General features: G+C 43.6%; 1 protein-coding gene across 3 annotated transcripts in view; it reads right to left on the bottom strand.

Annotated features, from left to right (window-relative positions):
- Ano6 (anoctamin 6) overlaps positions 1-26,568 on the bottom strand; it is a 176,534-nt gene that overhangs the window by 56,556 nt on the left and 93,410 nt on the right. For all 3 annotated transcript variants that reach the window (XM_052160235.1, XM_052160236.1, XM_052160237.1), the window contains 5 exons: positions 25,024-25,152; positions 6,425-6,490; positions 5,305-5,589; positions 4,961-5,074; positions 2,861-2,976 (listed from right to left, as the gene is read on the bottom strand). In XM_052160235.1, the coding sequence (XP_052016195.1) occupies positions 2,861-2,976; positions 4,961-5,074; positions 5,305-5,589; positions 6,425-6,490; positions 25,024-25,152 (710 nt within the window). The remainder of the gene's footprint in view (positions 1-2,860; positions 2,977-4,960; positions 5,075-5,304; positions 5,590-6,424; positions 6,491-25,023; positions 25,153-26,568) is intronic.

Below are 26,568 nucleotides of genomic sequence, written 5' to 3'. Positions count from 1 at the left end.
CGCTCTTGTTTCTGTATTGGTCTGTGGACTCAAGTGTTTCCAGGCTTGGAGATGTATATGGGTCTTCAGGTTTAGTATGGAGCTGAGCCAGACTCCTTGAGCCTCATTGTGATGGTTTGTATATGCTTGGCCCAGGGAGTGGCACTATTAGAAGGTGTGGCCTTGTTGGAGTAGGTGTGTCGCTGTGGGTGTGGGCTTAAGACCCTCACCCTAGCGGCCTGGAAGCCAGTCTTCTAGCAGCCTTCAGATGAAGATGTAGAACTCTCAGCTCCTCCTGCACCATGCCTGTCTGGAAGCTGCCAGGCTCCCACCTTGATGATAGTGGACTGAACCTCTGAACCTGTGAGTCAGCTCCGATTAAATGTTGTCTTTTATAAGACTTGCCTTGGTCATGGTGTCTGTTTACAGCAGTAAAACCCTAAGACACTCATCTAGTGGGGAACCCAGAGGGAAGCATAGCCTAGATCCCCACGAGGCTAGACCAGATCACAGGACAGAGGTCAGCCCAGCGCCACAGGCTGCAAAGGAAGGCTAGGGCCCACATGGAGAGGAGTTAGGACATGAGAGGAACATAGGATGACACCTTCATATGACAGGGGCTTGGTGTCTGGCTCTTAGCCAGAAAATAGCAAGCTTGGGATGGTGCCTGGAGAAAAGACCCTGTCAAGGGTATGGGCCATTTTGGTCTGTATAACATATTCTGGTTATGCTTCAAAAGAGCTTAAGTGATGCTAAAGGGCTATTTTAGTTTCCTTGGGTCACTTTACCGAAAGAATCCCCTTCTCCTTGTTTCTGAGACAGGGTCTCTCACTATGTAGTGCTGGCTATCCTAGAACTCATGATATAGACCACACTAGCCTTGAACTCACAGAGATCTGCCTGCCTCTACTTTCTGAGTTCTGGGATTAAAGGCATGAGCCACCACTGCCTGGTCAAATTTCCCCCTTTTGATGATCCCATGGAACTGTAGACTAAGGTCATCAACCTGAGTGCTCAGGGGGTTACTGGTAAAGCAAAGAACAGAAACTGGTAGGATGGGGCAGAGCAGTTAGCAAATGCATTTGGTTTACTTAAAAGAAGAACCCATTAAACCTACTGCTATGTAGTCTACACAACTGGTTTCCTATGAAAGGTCATTAATAAAACAGAAACGGACTGGAGAGATGGCTCAGTGGGTAAGCGCACCAACTGCTCTTCCAGAGGTTCTAAGTTCAATTCCCAGCAACCACATGGTGGCTCACAACCATCTGTAATGGAATCCGATGCCCTCTTCTGGTATGTCTGAAGACAGTAACAGTGTACTTATATAAAAAACAAGTAAATAAATCTAAAAAATTAAAATAAGACAGAAATTTTATTTTCTGTTTTGATGAAAACCTCAAATATAGTCAGCCCTTCACCTATGGGTTCTACACTCAGGGATCAGTGAACTGCTAACTGAAACACTAGGGAAATCCATGGCTATACCATGCTGACCACACCCAGTCTAGCCTGAAGACACTGGGGACAGACTTCAGCTGCCTTGTACATGGGGACTTTTCTTCCTGCTACTCCTTACATGGCACATCAGAGAACCCATTGTCATTTACACCACCCTAGGGATTACAAGTGATTGAAAAATGATTTAAGGTACTCGGGATGAAAGGCATGGGCTTTTTATGTAAGGGACTTAAACAGGTCTCCTATTCTCAGAGCTCCGGAAACCAGTTCCTCATGAATGCCCAGGGAAACTGTCTACATGTCTACATCCACATACTACGATTTTATCTACAGGGCAATCCGAGATCACAGAAGTACACCTGTGTGAGAATAATCCAGATAATATTAAATGAGGCAGGACTATAGATGACCAGGTAAAATAATTAAAGAAGTCTTTATGAGATAATTAATCTAACAAACGATTTTTAATGTGATCACTATATTGCCCTTGGAGGTTGTTTGGGAATATAGATTGCAATGGATGCTTGGATAGTGATGCTAGCGGCTGTCACTGCTAGGGAGCAAGGCAGGGAGAGAGGTGGTGGGAGCCCTGAGGATGCTGATGTCCTGACTCGAGGCTATGCTGACCAATGAGAACCTGGACCACTCAAGCCCTTCACCTTCACAAAGGCAGAGGAAACAGGAAACCATGCCAGTGGGAGCACACGATGCTGCATGTCCAATATCCCTGCGCCAAGCAGGTCAAGGCATTGGACAGCGATGATGTCACTACAGCAAACGCACAGGACAGAGGCATGCTTCAACACCACAGCATCCAAACTCCCAGCTTCTAATAGGAAATGTCCCAAGAGACAGACCTCACGTATTCATGATTTCCTGTGAGGTAATGAAATAACACCGGACAGCACATGATGAGTTAACACTCACTCCTGTGCAATAAAGAATTCTAACTCCCTGATGGGTAACCGCTAACCCCTGGGCAGTTCCTGGGAGTGAAGGGAGTCTTTCCATTCATGGTGGGGCCACACTGATACTCTCTGCCCACCTAAGTCATGTTGGGGTGGAGAGGGTGTGACCATGAGATGACTCGGGGTGAAGCTGGCCATGCCTGAAAGACCAATCTATGACTGTCAAATTAGGCTGTGAGACAAGTGAGACTGTTGGACCTGCAGAGTAAGAAGGGACTGGTACCAGGGATCAAATCCAGGGCAGGTTTCAGCCCTGATTTAAGAGCAGACACTGAGGCACGTAAGTTATGATCCATCTACTGTGGGTACATAAGAACCCCTAGGATGAGAAGCCTGCGGGTACCACGAAGCTGAGTGAGGCCCTCTGGCTGGCAATGGTGTGTGAAAGCTGTCCTGCACACACCATAGGGCATCTCGGAGTGCTTCCCGGTGGACTACTCTCTCCTGCTCACCTGATAAGATCCAAGGGCTGTTTCTTGTATATACTCCGAGGGTGAGCCCATTCCCTGAATAGGAGGTAACGCTCGCTAGGACAGCTGGGGTCCTCAGACTCATAGTTGAATTTGCACTGAGAAGCAGAAAGAAAGAAAGAAATGAGCATCATGGTCCTCAGTTTACATATCTGTTAAATAGGGCACTAACGGCCATTGAGGGAACTGCCCACCCCTCCGCCAGAAAGCACAGACATGCCATTTAATATTTAGTGATTCTAAAATGGGGTGATGACTGTTGCCCTTGGAGGTTATTTGGGAATTTAGATAGCAATGGATGATTGGATAGTGATACTAACAGCTGTCACTCCTAGAGAGCAAGGCAGGGAGGTGGTAGGAGCCCTGAGGATGCTGATGTCCTGGAGTGAAGCTGTGCTAGACAGGGAGAAACTGGACCACTTAAGGTCATGGGTCCTCACAATCAGGGAACATCTGTATAAAAGCCTATCCTGCCTTGCCTGGGATGGTGGAGAGACAGAACACAGGCTGGTGAGTGGCAGGCCACTGCTAAAGCTACTGCTTCATCGTCTGTCAGTCCAGCAGCTATATTGATGATAGATAGAAAATAAGTAGTAGAGATTGTATCGATATATAGAAAATAAGTAGCAGAGACTGTATCAATACATAGAAAATAAGTAGCAGAGAGACTGTATTGATAAATAGAAAATAAGTAGCAGAGACTGAATCTTGTTACCCAAGAAACTAGAGCGCTTCCTGCCTCTGTTTGAATCCAAGCCCCCACTTTTTCTGTCTGACCCATTTTCCTGTTCATGCACAGAACCATAGAATCACAAAACCCATCCTTGGTGAGAGCCCTTATCTTGTTTACCTCCTACTTACTCCACAGGATTACTACAGACTTAGAGATAGGGAAGACTGGAACATGGACAAATGTCAACTAAGCATTCTAGGACAGTGGTGCCCCATGCTAACAACCAGAGAACAATATGCAACGGTCCCTGGGGTTCATACGTTTCCACTGCTAATTTTGTTGGGGCACAAAAATAGAACAAAGCGTCAGGCTTGGTGGCCTCTGGGTCTCCCAGGAGGCTCAGTCCTTGCCATCTTGCCCCTGCCTCTCCCTGTCTGCTTATCTATGTGAATCAAGCAATTGTTTGATGTTCTGGTTTTGTTTGGATACATTGTGCACTTCAAGTCTGTCTCCTGCCCCCAAAGTACAGAAGACAAAGTAGCGATGATCAGACAAAGTGTTTGTTTTCTTTGGTTGCAGAGACTTAGACAGATCGAAAGTAAGTGCAGCAAGTAGCAAAGGGATTGATGTAGTATTTAGCATAATTCAATGACAGGATACAGTAAACACTTTTAGATATATAATGGCCTCACATATACCTGGTACTGAAGGGCTGGAGTGATCATATTTAAAAGATTCAGTCCATTAGAGATATACTGGCAGCTTTATAAATACCCCTGAATCCGATGGGCCACTATACCCTTTGAACAGTCCTTCCTTAGTGTCAGTAGTATGGTGTTTTGTCACTGTGACATCAACCCCTATAAGCCCCATTTGAAAAGTCACGATACAGCCCAGAAATAGTATTTCAAAGGGGGGAAAAGTCTATTTACAGAAATGTCAAATGAGAATTTCTAACATGTTTTCCTTACAAACAAACAAACAGACAACCCTGCTTTTTTATGGTAATGACATCTGTGTGTAATTATTAAGCTAGCTATCACTTATATGACAGGAACTAACAGTTTTATAAATTTCACTGACTCTCCCAAGTCCCTGAGGTAGTAACCTTTACTGATAAGAATGTGAGGGAGCAGAGGGAGCATACGTGTCCCAAGGGCATCTAGCTGGGGAGAGAAAGAGCGGGCCTTTACTTTCCGACACAGAGTGAGTGCTGCCCCGGATGATCTGTGTTCTTGCTATGTTACTCACAGCAGGGAACTGTTCGTTCTCCCTAGTCCTTAAAACCCAGCACTGTCTCCACCCCTGGGCTCCATTAGTGAAGGCTCTCTGCAACTCTCTTGAAGTCTAGTCCATCCCCGTTTGCCCGGAGTACTCACGGACATATTCGGTTTTGTCATTTGACTTACATCATGCAGAGGGAACGCTGCTTTGTAGATTCCAGAGCTGACCAGTCTATTAATCCCAAATTTGTTAACGTTGTTCATTACTTGGTATTTGACTCGAGAGAGGATGAAATAAACCTAAGGAGATTTCAAAACAGACTATGTGTTTTTTACAGTAGAACCAGCCCACGCGACCATTGTTTATTACTACAGCAGAAAACCATCGGCACTGAAATCATACCAGTACTGCTAATAGTAGTAGGTTTCCGTTTCTAAAAACAAAACCGCAACAACAACCAAGCGACTAATCATTCAACAGCAGGTTTCAAGTCAGGGCAAAACAGAAACCATATTCGGTTTAGACGTACAATGCGGCTTCTGGTGGCAGGGTTGAAGAAGGAATCTCTGTCGAGGATATAGAAATCATTCATCCGGCTCTTCTCAAACGGGGCAGTGAAAAACTCCTGCTCTGGCTTGATGACGCTCTCGTTCACCCGGAGGACCTTGGTGAACCAGTTGAGGGTACCGAAGGCAGAGCGGGTTTTCAGGTCATTTGGCTTTAGCGGGAGTTTGATGTGCATGATCTCAGCGTAGGTGCACAGCACCTCCCAGGGCGCGTGCACTTTCACAAACACAAGCTTGTCATCGGAAACCTACAAAGGAAAAACAGAAGCCAAACAACAATTTTCACCCCTGTTTCTGCCCCCCCTGTCTATATATAAACATACACTTAAAGGTAAATCTTTAGTTTGAGATAAGAAACATATGACTAGCAATTTTTTTAAATATTTATTCTTAAGTCTTATCTGTGAGCATGTGTCATGTATGAGCACTTGTACATGCCCATTATGTATGTGCACACACATGTAGCAGCCAGAGAGTGTGTGCCAGAACCCTCAGAGCTAGCACTACAGGCCGATGTGCTGGGAACTGAACGCTGGACCTCCACAGGAGCAGCAAATGCTCCTAAGTGCCGAGCCATCCCCCAAGACTCAAACTAGTGATATTTTAGGCGAGAAAAGCAAGGCATATATCTGTCAGCACACAATCTAAGTCAGTGACCTGGAATAACAGCACTAGAATATTCATGGCAGTGTTACATGAATGAAAGGAAATTCTAAACCTGGAAATGGGCTGCTTAATTCATATCTATCCACTGTGCAATATGGCCACTGATGTCAAGGGATTATACTTGCTGCTATAGATATACAGTCTCTGTATTAAAGGGCCACACGTGTGGAAGTCAGAGGATGGCTCTCAGTGGCCAGCACTCATTTCCACCACACAACCCTGGAACTGATCTCGGGCCATCAGGATTTCGTGGAGGGTTCTTTGCCCACTGAGCCATCTCACTGTCCTGTGGTACAGGCTTTGTTTATCTCCCTTCCCACTCCAACCGACCAGTGCCACGCCCCTCCCCCAATTCCAGGGGATGCATAAATCCCAGGCACAGTGGTTAGCAGCGGTTTCTAAGAAACCAACACTTACAGATCTTGTAGCTTCCAGCTGCAGGCCGTGGCAGATGAGGTTAGATTCGTACGCTTGTCTTTTCCTCTGACAAAAGAAACGGAAGGCATGTTAGGTAGTCCACCAGGCTTAGCAGAAAAGACTAATTGTTTTCTTAAAACTGTTAAACAAACTGTTTTCTTAAAAGACTACCAGGCAGTGGTGGTGCACACCTTTAATCCCAGCACTTGGGAGGCAGAGGCAGGTGGATTTCTGAATTTGAGGCCAGCTTGGTCTACACAGTAAGTTCTGGGACAGCCAGGGCTATACAGAGAAACCCTGTCTCAAAAAAACAAAAAACAAAAAAAATTAAAAATTAAAACAACAACAAACTATTGGGCTTGAAGAGACATATTTGCTCAAAATGGAAGAAAAGTAGTGAGTCCAATAGTGTTACAGAGGTGTTAGCCTCCAAGAGAATGCAAGGGTCTGCAATGAATTCCCTGAATTCTCTAGAGAGTTGAGGGTGGCCTTGTGGGACTTTGGTCCTTTAGGTGTCTATAAAAATTGCTGTGACACAGTCTCTGGCTCCCAAGAACACAGAAAAGGAGCTTTTTCAGTTTCAATCATTGATGCAAATTTTCCAAAGTTAAAGATTTCAGATTTAAAATTTTTATTTCTATATTACAAAGGATTCAATATTAGACACATGTAGATTTACACACACACACACACACACACACACACACACACACTCCATGCATGCCTTAACTAAGACAATACATCAATACATAAAACTCTAACAAGATTCAAAGGATTTTCAATGAAATGTTCATAAAGCCAAACATCTCTAAGTATACAAAAACAGGGAACTATCTGATGACACAGTCCCATGACTAAGTTACGAGGGCAACTCACAAGACCTGCATGCATACATGTGAACACAAATAAAACATAGAAAGTAAATATTTAAGAAAGTACTAGTCTTGCTTTTCTTAATTCAAACTAAAGAATCATCTTTAAGTGAAAAATGTATAATTATCTGCAGATATGACTCTGCTTTTGTTGGATACACTATATTCTATATGGCCAGGAATCTGCAGACAGAGGGGCAGGACACAAGGAAATTAGGCAGCCACGCAGACTTCTGCCCTGTTAGCCCTTCATCATGTCCTGGAAGGCAGAAGCTAAAATAGATCCCATTTTGCTCACATTGCTTCTAGACACAGTACTGAGCAGAGCAGTATCAAGGAAACAGAACACTTAGGAGGCAGCTGTCCTGTCAGAGCGACAGAGAAGATGGGTGGACAGACAAGAGGCTTAAGAACACAGCGCTGACTGGGCTGGAGCTCCGGCTGCATGCTATCACCGCCACAGCCCACGGGAGGAAACAGAGGCCCCTGTGTCTGGCCTTTACATCTGGTCATATTTCAGGAGAAATTCACACACAAGAGTAAGGTAAACTGCCCGATGCACATAGACCTGAATTCCCATTCTTGAGGCTGCCCTGTAAAGGGGAGTTCTGTCGCTAAGGTCTTGTTCCCCAGTTGGTTCTTGACTTGTCAATAAAGAAGGCCGGGGAGCCAACTGTTAGACAAAAGGTAGTGGTGGGACTTCCTGGCCCAAGAGGAAAAGGAGATGCAGGGAAAGAGAAAGGAGATTTTTCTATCTTGCTTTGGAACAAGTAACACACAACAATCATGTTAGATCTCAGGGCAGCTCGAGCCTGCAGTGGGTGGTCAAAGGTGTTTGACGGGGGCTAATTGGAGCAAACCACTAAGTTTAGGGCAGAAGAAGACACGGAGATTATAAATCAGTGAGGGCACGCCTTTCCAGGTGGGAAGTATCTGCGCCCAACAGTTGTGCCACAAAAGACAAGTTATAAAGTGACAAACTTTTCCCGCTGTATCCCAGTACATGCTAAGATCCTCTGAGGGCAGCCGCATCATCTCTCTGAATAGTCTTTGGGTGTTTTCTGATCTTTTCTATCCATGGCCTGTCTTATTTCTAGCTCACCTTGGGAAGGGACTCTTATCTCCAAAACATTTCTTCATCCACTCATGTCTGTTCTCTTATGGCTATTTGACCTTATTCCTAACAACTTCTTTACCAGTGAAGAAAGACGCTTGGATTATATGGAGTAGGAGTGAGAATGAACCTCATAGCTGCATATATTTGTATGTTCGGTTCCCAATCCATAGAACTGTTTGGGAGGGGTTAAGAGGCACAGCCTTGTTTGAAGGGGCAATGTCACTGGGGGCATGGTTTGAGGTTTCAAAAGCAGAGGCCAGTTAGTCAGTCAGTCTCTCTCTAATCCCGTGTGTGTGTGTGTGTGTGTGTGTGTGTGTGTGTGTGTGTGTGTATGTGTGTGTGTGTATGTATGTGTGTGTGTGTATGTGTGTGTGTGTGAATGTGTGTGTGTGTGTGAGAGAGAGAGGGGGGGGGAGGGAGGGAGGGAGAAGAGAGGGGAGAGAGAGAGAGAGACAGAGAGAGAGATGGAAATTCTTAACTATACTAAGAAAATAACAGGCTGGAGTTGCTAAGATTTGTGGTGAGAATGAATCTTCCACGAAATTGTGAAAGGGAGAGAAATTCATGCTAGTTCGCCGAAATTCATGATAGTTCGCTGAAATTTATGCTAGTTCACGCCACAGATGTGAGAGCCACAGGACATGATGCAGTTAGCAAGAAAGCATTATGTGGTGTATGTCATCTGTGTCTGTGCCTGCGTGTGTGTGTCACCTGTGAGTGTGTGTATCCATGCACATGTGTGCAGAGTTCAGTATTTAGTACTAAGACAAGGGTCTTAGTCCCTTGCGGGCCTTGGAATGTATCCCTCACAGATGAGGGGAAAGCACTGTGCATTTATTAGTTTCTTATATAAATGCTTACTAAGGTTCTGTGGGGTTTTTTTTCCCAGGGAATTTACAAACTTCTCAAAACACAACAAATATTTTTCCATGTGTGTAATAGAAGATCTACAGAGAAACTGTCCATGACCTCAGACATTCTCCCATGTTAGGGCAGAAACACTTACATGTTCCCAGGCAATGCAGTGGATGCCTGTTGGACTTCCAACATTTCAGGTCATTATGGAAACTGTACCTACGACAGCAGGCATGCACACCTATTCCTCCTTTCCCCAGTTCAGTGGCTCTCACCTTCCTAATGCTGTGACCCTTCTAGACAGGTCCTTGTGTTGTGGTGAGGCCCCCCAACCATAAAATCATTTCATTGCTACTTCATAACTGCAATTTTGCTGTTTTGAATTTTCATGTAAATATCTGGTATGCAACCCCTGTGAAAGAATCATTCAATTCCCAAAGGGGTTGCAACACACAGGTTGATAACCACTGCCCTACACTGCCCTAGTGACTGGTCAAGCTCAGTAATACCCCAGACCCTGTGTCCTGAGTAGTTCTTTTATTAATGCATTGTTATGGACTTCTTTTTCCTCTTCCTCCTCCTCTTCCTTCCCTTTTTCCTCCTCCTTCTTCCTTCTTTTCCTCCTCCTCCACCTCTTCTTCTTCCTCCAAGTTGACACAAGTTACAATCATAGGAGAGAGGGACCCTCAACTGAGAAAATGCTTCCAGCAGATTGCTTGTAGGCAAATCTGTAGAGCATTTCCTTAGTTGATAATTGCTGCGGAAGGGCCCAGCCCACTGTGGGCGGGGTCATACTTGGGTAGGTGGTCCTGGGTTCAATAAGAAAGTAGTCAGAACAAGCTATGAGGATCAAGCCAGTAACCATCCCCCTCCATGGCCTCTGCATCAGTTCTTGTCTCTAGGCTTCCCACATTCGGTTCCCACCACAATCTCCCTCAGTTGGTGGGGTGTGGCCTGAGAAAATGAAGTAAACTCTTCTCTTTCCAAGTTGTTGTTGGTCATGGTTGAAGTGGAAACCTGAATGTTCTTTGGAAAGTCAGTTGTGTGGGATGGTATTTTGCTGGGGTAAGCACCTGGTGTGCCACAGCTTCTTGCCACGTCTGAGGACTTAGACCGAGTGGTGAGTGATGTTAGCTGAGACAGATGCAGTGAAGGACACGTCATGTTTGGAGGGACTATAAAAGGACTCAGTGGCCAGTGATGGAAGCTGAGCTCAGCTTGCTTAGAGCTGGCTGTGCAATGCTTGTTGGTCTCGCATCTCCGCTGATCTTCACTTTGCTGAGGAGGCACAGCTAAGAACTTTTCCTGGTGTTCCTGGTGACCCTGGTCTCTGGTTCCTGCTGACCTGTGCCAAGGTTGAGGCGTGGCTGTCTCTGCTAGGCGGTAGCACCACCCTTGCTGATTCGTGTTTGCTATCCTGACTCTACCGAACTAGACTGTTGGTGTATCCATGAAGGGTTTGCAAGTGGATCAAGCACTGCTGCTGATCTGTGAACTGAACTGACAATTTCTCCACAACACAGAAGGGATCTGCTCCAAAGAACCTTTAGCCTCCTGGGAAAGGCCTTCTGTTTTCTCACAGTTCTTACTGGCTGGCCACAAATCAGCTCAAAGGCTTTCCCTTCTAGGACCATCAAATCTCCCATGGTCCTCTGGACTTTTATAACCATCACTCCTGCCCCTAGAGATGTTGATGTTTTAATATCAGTATCACTGGTACTTAATATAGATCTATAAAATAGTATGCACGCCATAAATGTTTGATGAATGAATAAATTGAATGCAATGTAGATGAATGGCTCCCTCTTAACCAGAGATCAACTGGTATGTTGGAATGCTACAGTGTAACAACTGACTTCCTTCATCCTTAGCCCCCAGTGAGCCTTTACTGCAAGTGGGTATTGCAAGCTATGGTGGAGGAGGAGAGGTAGAGTTTTATCTTGGAGTACCCCAATATCAGAGAGAACAGGGCTTTCCAGTGCAGTGGAAGCTCATAGATATGCCAGAGAGCTTAATATAAGTCAGAAGAGGTAAGGTTCTGAGAGCTGGGCTGTTCTCTCATCAGACACAACCAAACACACTGCACTTTCTACTGCACCAAACACAAGCATTATACATTGAGTGTTGCAAACCAGATGTGGCCCATTTTCCCACAGATTTTTCTGAATGAAGGCTATACCTTTTTCAGTAGTTTTACAGTCCCTCTCCTCTTAGATGTTACTTGACCCCCCAAACCCCTTTTCAGCTCTCATAATTTGGATTTCCCTTTATCCCTGGAATTTGGGCCAAGATTAAAATCTCAGCTCTTCTATTTATCACTCATGTTGGGTGATAATTTGAGATAAGTATCATTTTCCATTGTTCTCATCTCTAGAGTCAGTGCTGAAATTGCTTCACGATAGGGTTAAAGATTAAATATGACTACTGGGATTCAGTGTAACACATGATACCTGGTACCCAGTCCCTTATACTCTTCAACACTTCAAGAATATCACCTCTCTTCTCTTAATGCCGGAAATCTGAAAAGACTGGCAGTAAGTATCCACTCTGCCTCTATACCATATACCCAATGACCCCAGTCCCTCCCCTGAGGTACATGTGCCATTCTACAGGGATGTTTCAAATGGAGCTTAACCTTCAGCTACCTGGTCCTCTGCCTTCCATACTTTTGTGGCCACCCGAATCTTCAAAATATCAAAACTACGTCTTTGATATCTAATGGGTGTGTATTCTTTCCATCTTCTCAGGGGAAACAATGTATCCTCTCAACTCTTCTGCTTCCCTCTGAATGCCCCAAGGCCACTAGACCTGTTACACTTGTGCCCATCACAGATGCAGAAAACATAAGAACGTCTTTCCATCTCATTTGAATACCTTAATAGTTTTCTTTCAGAGGAGACAGACTAATTTTATTTAGCCAGCCTCAAAGCATTAGATATTTAGATTGTTTTTAATTTTTCCCTGTTATAAAAATCCTTGGGAAATAGTCTTCCTGCACCCTTTGTTACTTCCTTGGGGCAAAATCCTAGAGGTAGAACTGTCCGGGTGTGTTTGAAAGTCCTTGCACACAGCCATTCTGCCCTCCAGGAAGGTTGCACTAATTTATCTCATTTTCGTCCTTATTTGGTTCTTTACAAAGACCTCACAAGATATTTACCTGCCTTGTCTTCGCATAACTGGTGGAGCTTGTAACGCCTCCCCACAGAGGATAATAAATACCTAAGGGGTTGACTCAAGGACAGGGCATTTACACTTGCTTGAACATGTTAATAAGCCTGGTGTCCTTTAATTAGAAAGATTCTATGTCAATTCTCAAAGAACCAGTGACATATTTTAAGAATTGATCTAACCACTTGTACTAGTGTCAAGCAACAAAAGTGAATGAGCACATGTGTGCTCTATTTGTCAAACAGGCATGGAGCGGGAAGGGGCCGCTCCCTTCAAAGACTTCAGAAGTCTGCGTGTGAAATCGTCATCTGCACTTCTCAGTAGAACTCACACCACATCAGTAACCATTCCTGACAACTGAAAAATTAGTACAGCATGCCGTCTACGTGAAGACCAAAGATGATTAATATCGCGTATTGCCTGGCACGGCCATTACTCAGTAAATTTTTGTTGAATAAATGATTATCTGAAGACAAAGGTTTAACTGAAATTTATCACAGGGGCTTGCTGGGAAATCTTACATATGAAACCTAACCTATCACTATGCTCTCCAATTTGTATTTGGCAGAAAAAAAATTAGACTTATAGATTTTTTTTAATCGAGTCATAAAGTAAGTTGTGCTGTGAATTCCTATATCTCTACAGAAGCAAAATCCATCAGCAAGGTGATGAGATCTACCTTAATTCCAGTAGAGACAAAGTGGCTACTCATGGTCATGATGTGTCTCTCACGGGAAGAAGCACACACGGGTCTATCACCCTCTGGGAGAGTGGGCTCATAGACAAAAGTGAAGAAGAGAGAGAGAGTGGCTCCCACCCAGCCTCCAGAAACGCAAATTATTTACACCACCTTCATGAGACTAATAAAGCTGTCAGAGGAATACAGAACTCAGAGATTAAAGCCACAAAGGACAGACTGACATAATTAAAGAAGCCTTCTGTCCCTAAATACCGTGGATAACTAACTCCATGTCTCACCGGCTTCATGAAGTGACTGTCTTACAGTATTTACCTGTGAGTAACACTGTGCAATTGCTGATTATAAACAGGACACGGAACCTGCATTGTCAGTGGAAAATGCAGGGACTGGGGAGACGACGGAGCCAGAGAGTGAAGGGCACTGGGAATAGAATCTATGAGATGTATGTAAATTAACTTCTAATATCCTTATAACTCCATTAAGCAAAGTATCAATGGCTCTGTTATCTTATTTTCATATTTTATTTTCATTTGGCTAATCTCTGCAAAGCCTGCAAAGATGCATGAGAAATGAGTCAAAGGCTCTTAATTCATGTAAAAATTATTAATTACTTTATGTGCTAATTTATTAGTTACATATCATGTTCTCCAAATGGTTTGGTAAGTAGAATACACAAACTAATTAACTGCTGCTTAATTTATATTCACACACTGGTGATACATTTAACATTGATGGACCAGTGTGATGAGGAATTTACTCGAGCAGGTAATGTGTGTTCGAGAGGGGCCAAAAAGCAGGTGAGTGTCTTTCAATGACAAGCACAAATGAAGGTGAATATTTAGATGAAGTTCAGTTTCAAACTTTCCTGTTAAATTAACATTTTGGTATAATTAAAAAGTAAATACACACTCATTATGGGTCACTTAAAAAGCAAGCTATCCCGAAAGGCAAACTGCCTGTACCCTACCACTGAATGAAGGGAGCCAAGGATGGGAGGTGGTTTCCGCCCTGGCCCTTAACAGCGTCTAAAAACAACTTGGAGAACTAATTTTTGAAGACAATCCCAGGCCTTTGGTCTAGAGCAACAGTTGCAACCTGTGGGTGGGTGGGTGGGTGCGGCCAGTGAACAACACTTTCACAGGGGTGGCAGATAGCTTGCATACCAAGTGTCTACATTATAACTCCTAACAAAATCACAACTATGAAATAGCAATAAAATAATCTTGCAGTTGGGGGGGGCCGGGGTTACCACAACATGAGGAACTGTGTCTAAGGGTCTCTGTGTTAAGAAGGTTAAGGACCACTGATCCAGAGCTTCTGATTTCAGGAGAGATGAGGAGTCACCACAATCTTCCCACAGGTCAACCTAGAAATGGTCAAATGTTGCTATCCAGAGGACGGAGCGGGGGGCTGTCAAATGCACACAGCTGTTATACCCATGAACTCACAGAGGCTGTGGCTGCCTACATAAGAGCTGCACATGATGGGCAGTCTGTCACGGGTGGAGGAAGGACTCAAGGGGCCTGCCTTTCCCTGAGGAGTCACTGGTAGTTATCAGTTGCCAGGGGAAGAAGAGTCTTTTACGTCAGGGGTACAGGTCCTGGTAAGCTGTCTCTGCTCCAGTAAATATCACCCTCCAAATGCTCTCACAGAAAACAGAACAAGCAGAGTCAAGGGGCAGGGGGTGGGGGTGGGGGGTTATAGCTTAGAACAAAGGGCTCCCCAGGAAAGGAAGAGAAGTTAATCAGGTAGAAAATGGGCATCATATGCCACATTGTATCAAACTGACAATAGATAAAGAAATAAATTTTTATTTAAAAAAAGAAAATACTTCTTCCCAGAATGCACCTTTCAACGTATGTGTGCATATAAGCAGATTTGTTCGGGACTGCCTATCCCCCTCAAGCCTTTTCTGTGTAGGAAGGTGGTCTAGTTGAAGAACCTTTAATATTATATATATATATATATATATATACACACACACACATACACACACGTAATATATACATATCTACATCATACATATATACATATATACATATTTATATACATAAATACACATACATATACATACATATGTGAGTGTGTATATGTGTATGTGTATGTATATATATATATACATGTATATATATATACATTAGTTTTTTTTGAGACAGGGTTTCTCTGTGTAGCCCTGGCTATCCTGGAACTCACTCTGTAGACCAGGCTGGCCTCAAACTCAGAAATCTTTCTGCCTCTGCCTCTGCCTCTGCCTCTGCCTCTACCTCCCAAGTGCTAGGATTAAAGGCGTGTGTCACCACTGCCTGGCAATAGATATTATTTAAAAATCTATTTGGTCCCTTTAATAGGCATTATTTTCAAAGATGAGACAGAAGGGACTGGGACTACCAAGGCAAAGGCTAGACAGTTAGAATAATAAACAAAAAGGGTGTTCTTTCCGCATCTTTGTGAAAGTCCCAGGGCCTTTGATGAGCTGATATGAAACAGTTTCCAGTATATCACTGTTTTCTGTCTGGTTTTGAGGTTTAGGGCCAATGGCATTATCCATTTTAGAAATGAGCAGCAAGACCCAGCACCACTGCTCTTACACCACCCACTCAAGGGTTAAACCAAACACGCAACACACTTCCTAACTGCAGCCTAACTCCTGATTCTAATTCAATTTATTTCTTTTAAGCTTCAATTTTCATCCTGAAAGCAGGGTGGAAAGCAAATGGGAAAAATAAAAATCTTAAAAGGGAACTCCTGGCATTAGCTCCAAAACAGATCCGATTTCTCTCTAAAACACGAGCCGGGGTGCCTATCACCTGGGAAGGCGACGTCATGAAACAGTAGCTGTGAGCATCGGGCATCATCCGGTAATCATAGTGCGAACCTCAGGCTTCTGATTCCTGGGGAGTCAGGAAACCCTATGGGGAAAATGCTCATCTCATGGAATGGTCTCAGCTCTTACAATTCTTTGCCCATCACCACCCTCCCTTACCACTCCCTTGCTGATTTTGAGATTGGAGGAGATGGTCTATCTGTTCTGAAAACTAGAATATGGCTTTCCATTTGAACAGTCAATGTTGTCTCTAGTTGTATTGAGAAAGAACATTAGCTCACATTATTAGGAAGACTCCCAAGTCTAGGCCAACAAGCTCAGAGGCGAATGTGCAGCTCAACTCTAACTTCTGAACAAAACCTTAAGGTTCACAACACAATTCATTTTAATTTTCTGGTTTTCATATTCCTTTCATACAAATGTCTTGAAATGGCATTTCCCTTTGCTCCCTACCTTTTCTACTTGCTACCTAGTTGACAAAATCATACATATTTATTGTCTACACTAAATGCATTTCACATATTTATACATGTGGAAGGCTAGCTTTCAACTACTTGGCAATTGATTATCTCTTACTTATCTTAGGAACTGAAAACTATTCTCTTAACCATTTGTAACAACACAGTACCTTTACTGTGGTCTCTATCAATATACAACAGATCTCTTGAAATTATTCTTCCCAACAAAAAATGTTCAACCCGTTTACAAACATTCTCCCAAACCTTCTATTCATTCAAAGATCTGAGAAGCCTATTTGAATATCTCTTCATCTACGAGCTTAACTTTTAATACTCCACAGAACTGTCAAAACTGTCCAACATAAATTATTTAATGTATTAAAAATAAGTAGGGAGCTAATAAATATGAAACGATATAGCATTTTAAAGCCAATAAGAAACTGTTCTGTATCATCTACATTGCTATCTATTGTCTTACTGGCCACAAACAGCCACAGATAGCCATTCTTCCTATCTGTAGGTTCTTCATTTGTAGATTCAACCTAAGTTAAGATGGGAATTATTGGGGCAGGGACGTGCATCTGGAACCACACCCCTTGTTATTCCTGAACAGCACAGTCTAACAGCTACTTATATTGTGCTGTGTTTATTATGAGTGATGTAGAAATGAGGGGAAGCACCTGGAAATACATGAAAATTATATGCAAATATCCCACCCCATTTTATATAAGAGACTCAAGGACCCTCACATTTGGTATTCAATGGTACACTGGAACCAAGCATTGGATATATATATGTACTTTCTACCTATGCACCTGAAATTAAAATACCTTTGAATTTGCTTAATGAATAGCCAAGCTATGACTTCAAAAGATTTTATTAAAAGTTTTGAGATGGGGGTCTCACTTTATAACCCATGCTGGCTTGGAACACATTATGTAGACCAGGCTGGCATGGAACTCTCAGAGTTCTGCCCTTGTCTTCCAAGTGCTAGGATTAAAGGAGTACTCCATCACACCCAAGTTTTCACTAGATTTTTTCACAGCAACTAATCCTTTTAAAATCATAAGCAATACAACAGTCACTAGTAAGATGAGTTGCTAGTTTCACATCCAAAGACCTAGCAATTGTATGTAAATGAGAAAAAAAGAAAGAACCATAAGAAAGCAAAGGAAGGGCTGGAGAGATGGCTCAGTGGTTAAGAACACTGACTGCTCTTCCAGAGGTCCTGAGTTCAAAGCCCAGCAACCATATGGTGGCTAACAACCATCTGTAAAACAAACTGTTATAATTCATAGACAATATGGTCTTCATCTGAAAAATAATATTAAAAGAAGCAGTGGATACACTAGAACTAAAGAGTTTATTAAAATACCTATATAGACTCCTAAAAAAAATCAAAAGTCTTATATAAAGTGAGTCACAAACTACAATTTAAAATATTTTGGCAGCAGCAATGAAAATTTAAAGTAACTAAGAAAATCTAATGAAAGCATAGAAAACCCACATGAATATCATAAAATGTCACTAAAGGATATAAAGGCTCATCAACATCTTGAGTCACAGTATTATATGTGAGTACATTGTAGCAGTCTTCAAAGACTTCATAAGAGGGCATCAGATCCCATTACAGATGGTTGTGAGCCACCATGTGGTAGCTGGGATTTGAACTCAGAACCTTTGGAAGAGCAGTCAGTGCTCTTAACCACTGAGCCATCTCTCCAGCCCCTTGAGTCACAGTATAATGCACTTTTTATACTAGACATTTCATGAACGTGAAAGCATTTCTAAAGAGAACTCATGTAGCTTCTAAGGAAACATTTCTAGGCGTGATTCACTTGAGCAAAGCTCAACAATTTTAAAGGTTCATGCTATTGAAAACTAACTAATATCTGCATTTATTTATATAAATTGGCTTGATCATTACTTTAAAATTTTTATGTGTCAGTCTCTGAACCAGAGCTTTCTAGAGAATTCCTAAGGTGAGTGTGAAATTCAAGCATCTACTTTTCATGTGTACCCCTTTCCTCAATTGTAAGGAAATTCTAAAGTTTCCATCAATTACTAGGAACAGATAAAAATTTAAAAAAAAAAAAAAAGCTTATTCAGGACTATGTGTACTGCTTTTTGGTTTTTCGAGACAGAGTTTCTCTGTATAGCTCTGGCTGTCCTGGAACTCACTCTGTAGACCAGGCTGGACTCGAACTCAGAAATCTGCCTGCCTCTGCCTCCCAAGTGCTGGGATTAAAGGCATGTATCACCATTGCCTGTGTGTACTGCTTTTGTTCTGTCTAGACTCCTCCTTCCACTTCCACCAATGACATCATCACGTGGTCAGGAACAGGAGTACCGGAGGGGAGGCAAATGCCAGACAAAGCAAAATCAAAGCAGACCATTCTTGAAACTGGAAAGAAAGAAACCACTGCTATCCAGACTGTGGTGGAAGAACTGAAATGCACCAGCATCTATTTTAGTTAAAACATCTTTGCTCATTACAATATAGGTCAGACGTATTTAGTGGCAGTTGTTTGGGCAGCAGACGCTGACGGCAATGGTGGCTCACTGACGTCTATCTCTTCTTCCGCTATTCCAAAGGAGAGCCTAAACATTTTTTTTTTTTTTTGATACTAGGTGATCCGGAGATTCAGTAGATAAACTAAACTAATCCTGACTATCTTGAGTCAGTGAAAAATTCCCCTTACCTTACTAATCCAGCCCTGTCCCCATTGACACTGTAGGGACCTGACATAAAATGGCACAGTATTTGGGTATCACCTGAACACTGTAGGGACCCTGACATATAATGGCACAGTATTTGGGTATCACCTGTATATGCACACCATATATTTCAAACCATTTTTGAGTGCTACTAAACTTAGTGTAACATAAATGATTGTTTATACTGTAGACCTTAGAGAATTATGAAAAGGAATACATTTGAATGTGTTCAATGGAAGTCAATGTTTTTCTAAAACCTTTCTTTCTTTCTTTCTTTTTTTTTTTTTTTTTTTTTTTTTTTTTTTTGAGACAGGGTTTCTCTGTGTGGCCCTGACTGTCCTGGAATTCACTCTGTAGACCAGGCTGGCCTCAAACTCAGAAATCCACCTGCCTCTGCCTCCCAAGTGATGGGATTACAGGTGTGCGCCACCACAGCTGGCTTCTAAAACCTTTCTTAAATCCACACATCAAATGAGGTACAAGAAGAAAGGAGGAGTGGCCCCTGGTTCTGGAAAGACTCAGTGAAACAGTATTCAGCAAAACCAGAACGGGGAAGTGGGAAGGGGTGGGTGGGAGGACAGGGGAAGAGAAGGGGGTTTGCGGGACTTTCGGGGAGTGGGGGGGCTAGAAAGGGGGAAATCATTTGAAATGTAAATAAATTATATCGAAAAAAATTAGGTTTATTTATTTTATGGGTGTGTTTCTCCTGTTTGGATGTCTGCACACACACACACATACACACACACACACACACACACACACACCATGCATGTCTAGTGCCCACAGAGATCAAAAGAGAGCATTAAATGGCCTGAAACGGGAGCTGGGGATGGTTGTCAATCATCATGTGGGTGCTGAGAGCCTAACCCAGGGACTTTGCAAGAGCAGGAAGTATACTTGCCCACGAGCCAGCTCTCCAGCCCCCTTCGGAACATTTTTTTTTCTTAAATCTGTGGTTGACTAAATGCATGAACATAGAGCCAATGGACCTGGAAGGCTGGCTACTGTTAAACTGTAACAAGCTATGAGGCAGCAAGGGATGTAACTGAGTTAGTAAAAGCTTGCTTAGCCTGCATGGTGCCTTCAGTTCCCTTCCCCCAAATCAATAAATGTGCTGTCCTAGTTTGGCTTCTGTTGCTATGATAAACACACCATGAAAAGCAGCTTGGGGAGGAAAGGGTTTATCTTACAGGTCAGAGTCTATCATCAAGAGAAGCCAAGGCAGGCTCTGACGGCAGAAACTGAAACAGACGCGGTGAATCAGGGCTGCTCCCTGGCTTGCTCCCTGAGTCTGCGTAGCTAGCTTTGTAATGCACCTCAGGTCTACATGCTGAGGGATAGCACGGCCAGCACTAGGCTATGCCCTGTTCCATCAATTAGCAATGGAGAATACCCCCGTGCCCACACCTGAAGTCTTGCTTATAGGCCAAATTGAGGAAGGCTACTCCTTAATTGAAGTTATCTCTTGTGAGGCATGTCAAGTTGCCAACCAACATTAGCCACCACTTCGGCCTGGTGGCATTAATCTACAATCCCAGTACTCAGGAGGTATGGGCAGGGAGATCAGAAGTCCAAGGTCCTCACTACATAGTGAATTTGAGATGAACCTGGGCTACCTCAGGACCTTAACAAAGGAAGAAAGAGGAGGGAAGGAAGGAAGGAGGGCGGAGGTCTTCATAGGAAGAAACAGACTATGGTCCACGCTAGACAGGGAGCTACTGTGGAAAGTCTGCGTGGGGTCTTTTCACAGGAGCTTCTTTATCTCTCAAAAGAGACATATTCCTCTCATGCTGGCTGCCTGGAGTCCCAGCTGGCACCCACTACCCAGGAGATGTTTGTTTGAGAATCAGGGCAACAGGATGGGACGGCCTCATTAGGCCTCAGAAATGGCTCTCCCTCCTGATCAACTAATCATTTCCTTCTAGCAATTAAGACATTAGAAACCTTATTTTCTTGTGATTTGCAGTAAAAAAAAAAAAAACAAAAAACAAAAAACAAAAAAAACAAACACCCAAACTGAATCCATGCCAGAGAAGGCCTGCTGCACCAATTCACAACCACCCCATGCAACACGCAAAAGCAAACATCTTATGTCAAACCTGGGACATGATTTTACCCATATAAATGGGTAGAGAAACATAGTATTTAAAGGCTTGGCTGGACCAGAGTTTCTCTTGTTCCTGAGGATACACAGGTTTTAAATCTCTATGTGTATTCAGGTTGCCTGTAGCCCCACTAACCCCGTCTTTCCACGGCCCTAAAACTTGTTTACAGAACTTTTTTCATCATCCAGTAAAGTCAATCACAGACGGTGTTGATTTAGGAAATCAATATGACATACACCGAACCCTTTCCTTTTAGGGAAAACAAGGACTTTGAAGCTGCCTTTCTGCGGCGTCGTTCTAAATCCCCACTAAGCCCCAACACACACAGAACAACAAAGCTCAGAAATGTCTGTCCAATTAATAAAAATGTGGTTCCAAAGCTGGGCTTTGAAATTTGACAGAGTATAAAATTAAGAACTATATACAAATGCAAACTGAAAATACTTCAAAGCCCAGCTTACAAGCATCAACACGAAGGTATCACTCACTGTATCGAGGAATGCCAAAATTAATGATGACTTTTTCCCCCTCCTGACTTAATGAGAGTCACCCTGAGACCTACGTTCCTGTCTAAAGCAAATGAAGAACTTATTAATAATGTGAGTAGCTCCAGGTGCCCTTCAGAACAGCAGTGAAGCTCTTTGCTAAAACCAGACTGTGTCCTTTATACTTCTTGAATTTGATCTGTTCAACTTGCTTTACACAAACCCAGCCCAGCTATGGCATATGTGTGGTCTGTGACTATTTGGTAATAGTAAATATGGATGAACCAGCTATTACAGCATCCAGGGGAAATGATCAAGTCCACTACTTGATACTTAAGCGATAAAGCTGGGTAACAGGAGAAGCATGCCTTTTATATCAGACCACATAAAAAATTAACATTTATGACTCATGTGTATTAGAAATCTACATGACATCTGCATATGATATTTTATTTAGTTTTAATTATAGCCACATGGTAGGGGTTGGAGCCCTGTTCCGCACCATCTATGACACCACTGATTATATGATGAGCCGATATTTTATATACTAATAAGAAAAAACATTTCAACCAACTATATATAAGATGATGATAACCTATTTGTAAGATGCAATGTAAACTCAAAGAAGTCTAAATGGAGTGTGGGTGTGACAGAGAGGTTACAAAACTGACAGGGAGGTTTCCCTGAGGCACAGCCCCACTCCTGCCAGAACCATCACTTGCTGAGTGTTTGACACCACTAAGCACAATGGCCGTGGCCACTGCCAGGTCCCAGCAGTGACCCAGCCCCAGGAGCTCCTCTCCTTCACCTACTCAGGCATCTTCTCTGCTCTTTGTGTCAATGCCCAGGTTGATTCTGGAACTGCCTAACACACGCCAGAGCCTCTGTTTCAGCCTAGGTTCCCAAGTGACTACATGCTGCATAGCCACAACCCCAAGTCATGGGCTGAAGGAGAACACCACTTTCTATTTTGGTGTAAGCAATAAATGTCCCACCCCCCTTTTGGGGGAATTGTTCCATATAACTCCACCTAGATCAGTGGCGGAACTGGAATATGAGTATCAGTTTCTGTTGTACCAGACACACTTCAAACTCTAGAGTTAACCCTCTCCGAATGTAAACACATGAATGAAATAGTTATTTGTTCATTTGCTTTCAACGAATAAGCAGGAATTAAAAGGTTAAAGATCCCTTAACAGAGGAGTGGATGCAAAAAATGTGGTATATCTACACAATGGAGTACTATTCAGCCATTAGAAACAATGAATTCATGAAATTCTTAGGCAAATGGATGGAGCTAGAGAACATCATACTAAGTGAGGTAACCCAGACTCAAAAGGTGAATCATGGTATGCACTCACTAATAAATGGATATTAACCTAGAAAATTGGAATACCCAAAACATAATCCACACATCAAATGAGGTACAAGAAGAAAGGAGGAGTGGCCCCTTGTTCTGGAAAGACTCAGTGAAGCAGTATTTGGCAAAACCAGAACGGGGAAGTGGGAAGGGGTAGGTGGGAGGACAGGGGGAGAAAAGGGGGCTTACGGGACTTTCGGGGAGTGGGGGGGCTAGAAAAGGGGAAATCATTTGAAATGTAAATAAAAAATACATCGAATTAAAAAAAAAGGTTAAAAATGCGTATAGCCCATGAATGCTGTATAGACAAAGACAGTGAAAGCTGTGTGTATGGTACGACACACGTGGGACGGGGCTGTAACAGTGCAGTGAGTTCCAACTTGGATGTAAAGAGCCATGGACATCCTTTTGCCCTCCGTGAGTTCGGTGCAGTTTACGTTTCAATAAAGAGGTTCCAGGTGGCTGTGCTAACCCTGCCTTGTCTTTTAATTCCTCAAAGTAAGAATAGACAGGGCCCCATGTGGAGGGTTGGAGTTACCAACCCACAGTCAAAATTTCTGACCCAGAATTGTTCCTGTCTAAAAGGACTGTAGGGATAAAAACAGAGAAGGGACTGAAAGGAAAGGTGGTCCAGTGACTGGCCCAACTTGGGATCCATCTCAAGGGGAGGCACCAAGGTCTGACATTGTTACTGGTGCTGTGGTGTGCTTGCACACAGGAGCCTGGCAAGACTGTCCTCTGAGATACCCAACAAGCAGCTGACTAAGACAGATGCAGATACTTACACCCCACCATCGGACTGAAATCGGGGACCCTATGATTGAATTAGGGGAAGGATTGAAGAAACTAAAGGGGAGGGCAACCTCATAGGAAGACCAGCAGTCCCAACTAGCCCGGACCCCTGGGAGCTCCCAGGGACTGAGCCACCAACCAGGAAGCATACACGGGCTGGTCTGAGGGCCCAGGCACAAATTTGGCAGAGCACTGCCTGGTCTGATCTCAGTGGGAGAATGTGATCCTAAACCTTGGGAGACTTGAGGCTCCAGGGAATGGGGAGGCCTGGTGTGTGGGGGAGCACACTCTGGGAGGCAAGGGGGAGGAAGAATGGGATGAGGACCTGTGGGAGGTGAGGCCTGGAGGGGGCAATGGCTGAAATGGAAATGAATAAAAAGAATGGTTTTGTTTCTGTAGAGGCAAGAGCACTGGAAAGGCAGGAAGCAACATGGTGGCCAGCGGATGTGAAAGGAAAAGAAGGTGACAGGAGTCACGGGATCTGGACTCGCTCCACCCTGACTAGATGAAGCACCCATGGCCTTGGGTAATTATCTTCTCTGCCATCAAGTCTCCCGGCCAAGCGGTGTGATGACTGAGCCCAGCTTGTGTGTGTGTGTGTGTGTGTGTGTGTGTGTGTGTGTGTGTATGTGTGTGTGAAGAGTTAAATGAGAAAGAAGAAAAGCCATGAAGGGAACCACACTTCTGGCAGCTGAGTGAGCGAGCACACACACAGGGACTGCAGGGTAGCCCTGCACTTTGTCCGTAGTCATCAGCTGCCTCTCCCAGCCAGGTGCAAGCCTCCCACCTGAAGATTCTAGAAACGTGACTCCAGAGGCAGAAGGAATGCTCATGACTGGAGGGAAATAAAATTCTGTGTGGGCCGGTGTGCCTTCATGCAAATCTGCTCTGTACAATGCAAAGTGCAATGCCTTAAAAGTAAATTCTCCCTTCCCTATGAAACTGACTGGGGAAGAGCCCGGGCGGTCATCTGTTTCGAATCAACAAAATCTCACGCTACTGCACCTTGAAGGATCACTGGAGAACACGGAGGGATGCTGGATTCACAGCAGTCACCCACCCACCTGCTCTCTTAGAACCAACACACCATCCGCTCCACAATACTAAAGGGAATAGAAGGGAATTAAATCGAAAGCAAGTCCTACCTTCTGCTTCTCGTTAGTGCCTTTCTTATTGTTCTCCTTTTTGCTCTCATCTTCATACACAAGGACGAAGTCGATTCGTCTCTGGCCGTCGGTGAAAAAGAGGGAGTCCGCCTTCCCGTTAAATTCTTCCTGTGTGCGGAATAAGGAAAACAGAGGTAGTGTGAGGTTTTGGAACGGTGATGACTGGCAGGTGTGTAGCTTTTGCCTTTCACTGACTCACTGACGAGCTCATGAGCTCACCGAGGGGGAGACATACATCCATGCTGAGTTCCCTAATCTCTCCCGCGTGTCTATACTTGGTTGGGGCACGGCTGTGCTTTGAGGAGCAGGGCAGTGGCCTAGAGTACTTGGGAACAGTGCAGGGCACAGTGGTCCCAGATTCTACCTGCCTGGACAGCAGAGGGGACTCAGGGCTGGACAGGAGCTCAGGGATGCGATCCTCCTGGCTGAGAGACTGAATTAGTTAGCAAGAAGAAAACTATGGGACTTAATACTATCGGTGGGAGCCTGTCACCTGTCTGTCTTATCTCATGACGTCTCTCTGGACATCATTCCTTCACCATCCACAGTATCACTTCAAACAGATAAGAAAAGGAGCTACCAAATACACAAAGCCACATTAGTCACCGGCGTTTGCCTACAAATTCACACGTGAGAGGCAAACTTTAGACTGTAAATGTCTATGATAACAGAGTCTTTAATTAAGAGCTTGGAAGATTGTACTCTGAGCTGCATATGGTGGTACAGGCTACTGAGATTCCAACCTGGGCTGGAGGAGGGGGGACCACAGGCCAGCCTGGGCTACAATGGAATGCTCTGTCTCAAAAAGAAGGGTATGTGGGAGAATGAATATGGCAACAAAATAAGATGTTACAGCAAAAGATTGGCTTAATATAATAAGATATATATATATATATATATATATATATAAAAGATATATATATCTTATATATATATATAAAAGATATATATATCTTATATATATATAATAGATATATAAAAATATATATTTTAAACATATATAAGTATATATTTAAAATGACCCCGTCTCTCACTTTCCATACATACAGAAATGGTGGTTTAATCTGCTATGAGGAGAGTCGGTATCCCCAGAGCCAATAAAAAAATGCTTATGTCAACTTCGTTGTTTAAGAACCAGACCACTTTTTAACTGGTAAGTGATGGTTTTTAGATTCCCCCCATTAAAAACAAATGGGGAATCGAGCCTTGCAATCATCTGACAGAACGACCCGCACACTATCTTCATTAAACGTGATTAATTCTCGCTTGTGTTCGGCATCAATTAGCGCAGAAACTGTTGGGTTTTATCACCATCCCAGCACCTCCTTTTCTCCACACTTCTGAGAAGATGTAATCTTTGAAACTCATAAAACCCTCTTACGCACCCTTCCTTTCCTCTCTCTCAGGCAGGGTGTGTGCCAGCTTCTCACCAATGCTGATGAGCTTTCCGCTTGGCACGCTACCCAACCTGCAGAGACAGCATCCCTGGAGGAGGAAGGGTACCTGCCTCCCTCCCCACATCCC

Source organism: Apodemus sylvaticus, chromosome 17 (genome assembly GCF_947179515.1).
Source record: "Apodemus sylvaticus chromosome 17, mApoSyl1.1, whole genome shotgun sequence".
NCBI classification, from domain to species: Eukaryota; Metazoa; Chordata; class Mammalia; order Rodentia; family Muridae; genus Apodemus; species Apodemus sylvaticus.
This window is presented reverse-complemented; position numbering and strand designations above follow the sequence as displayed.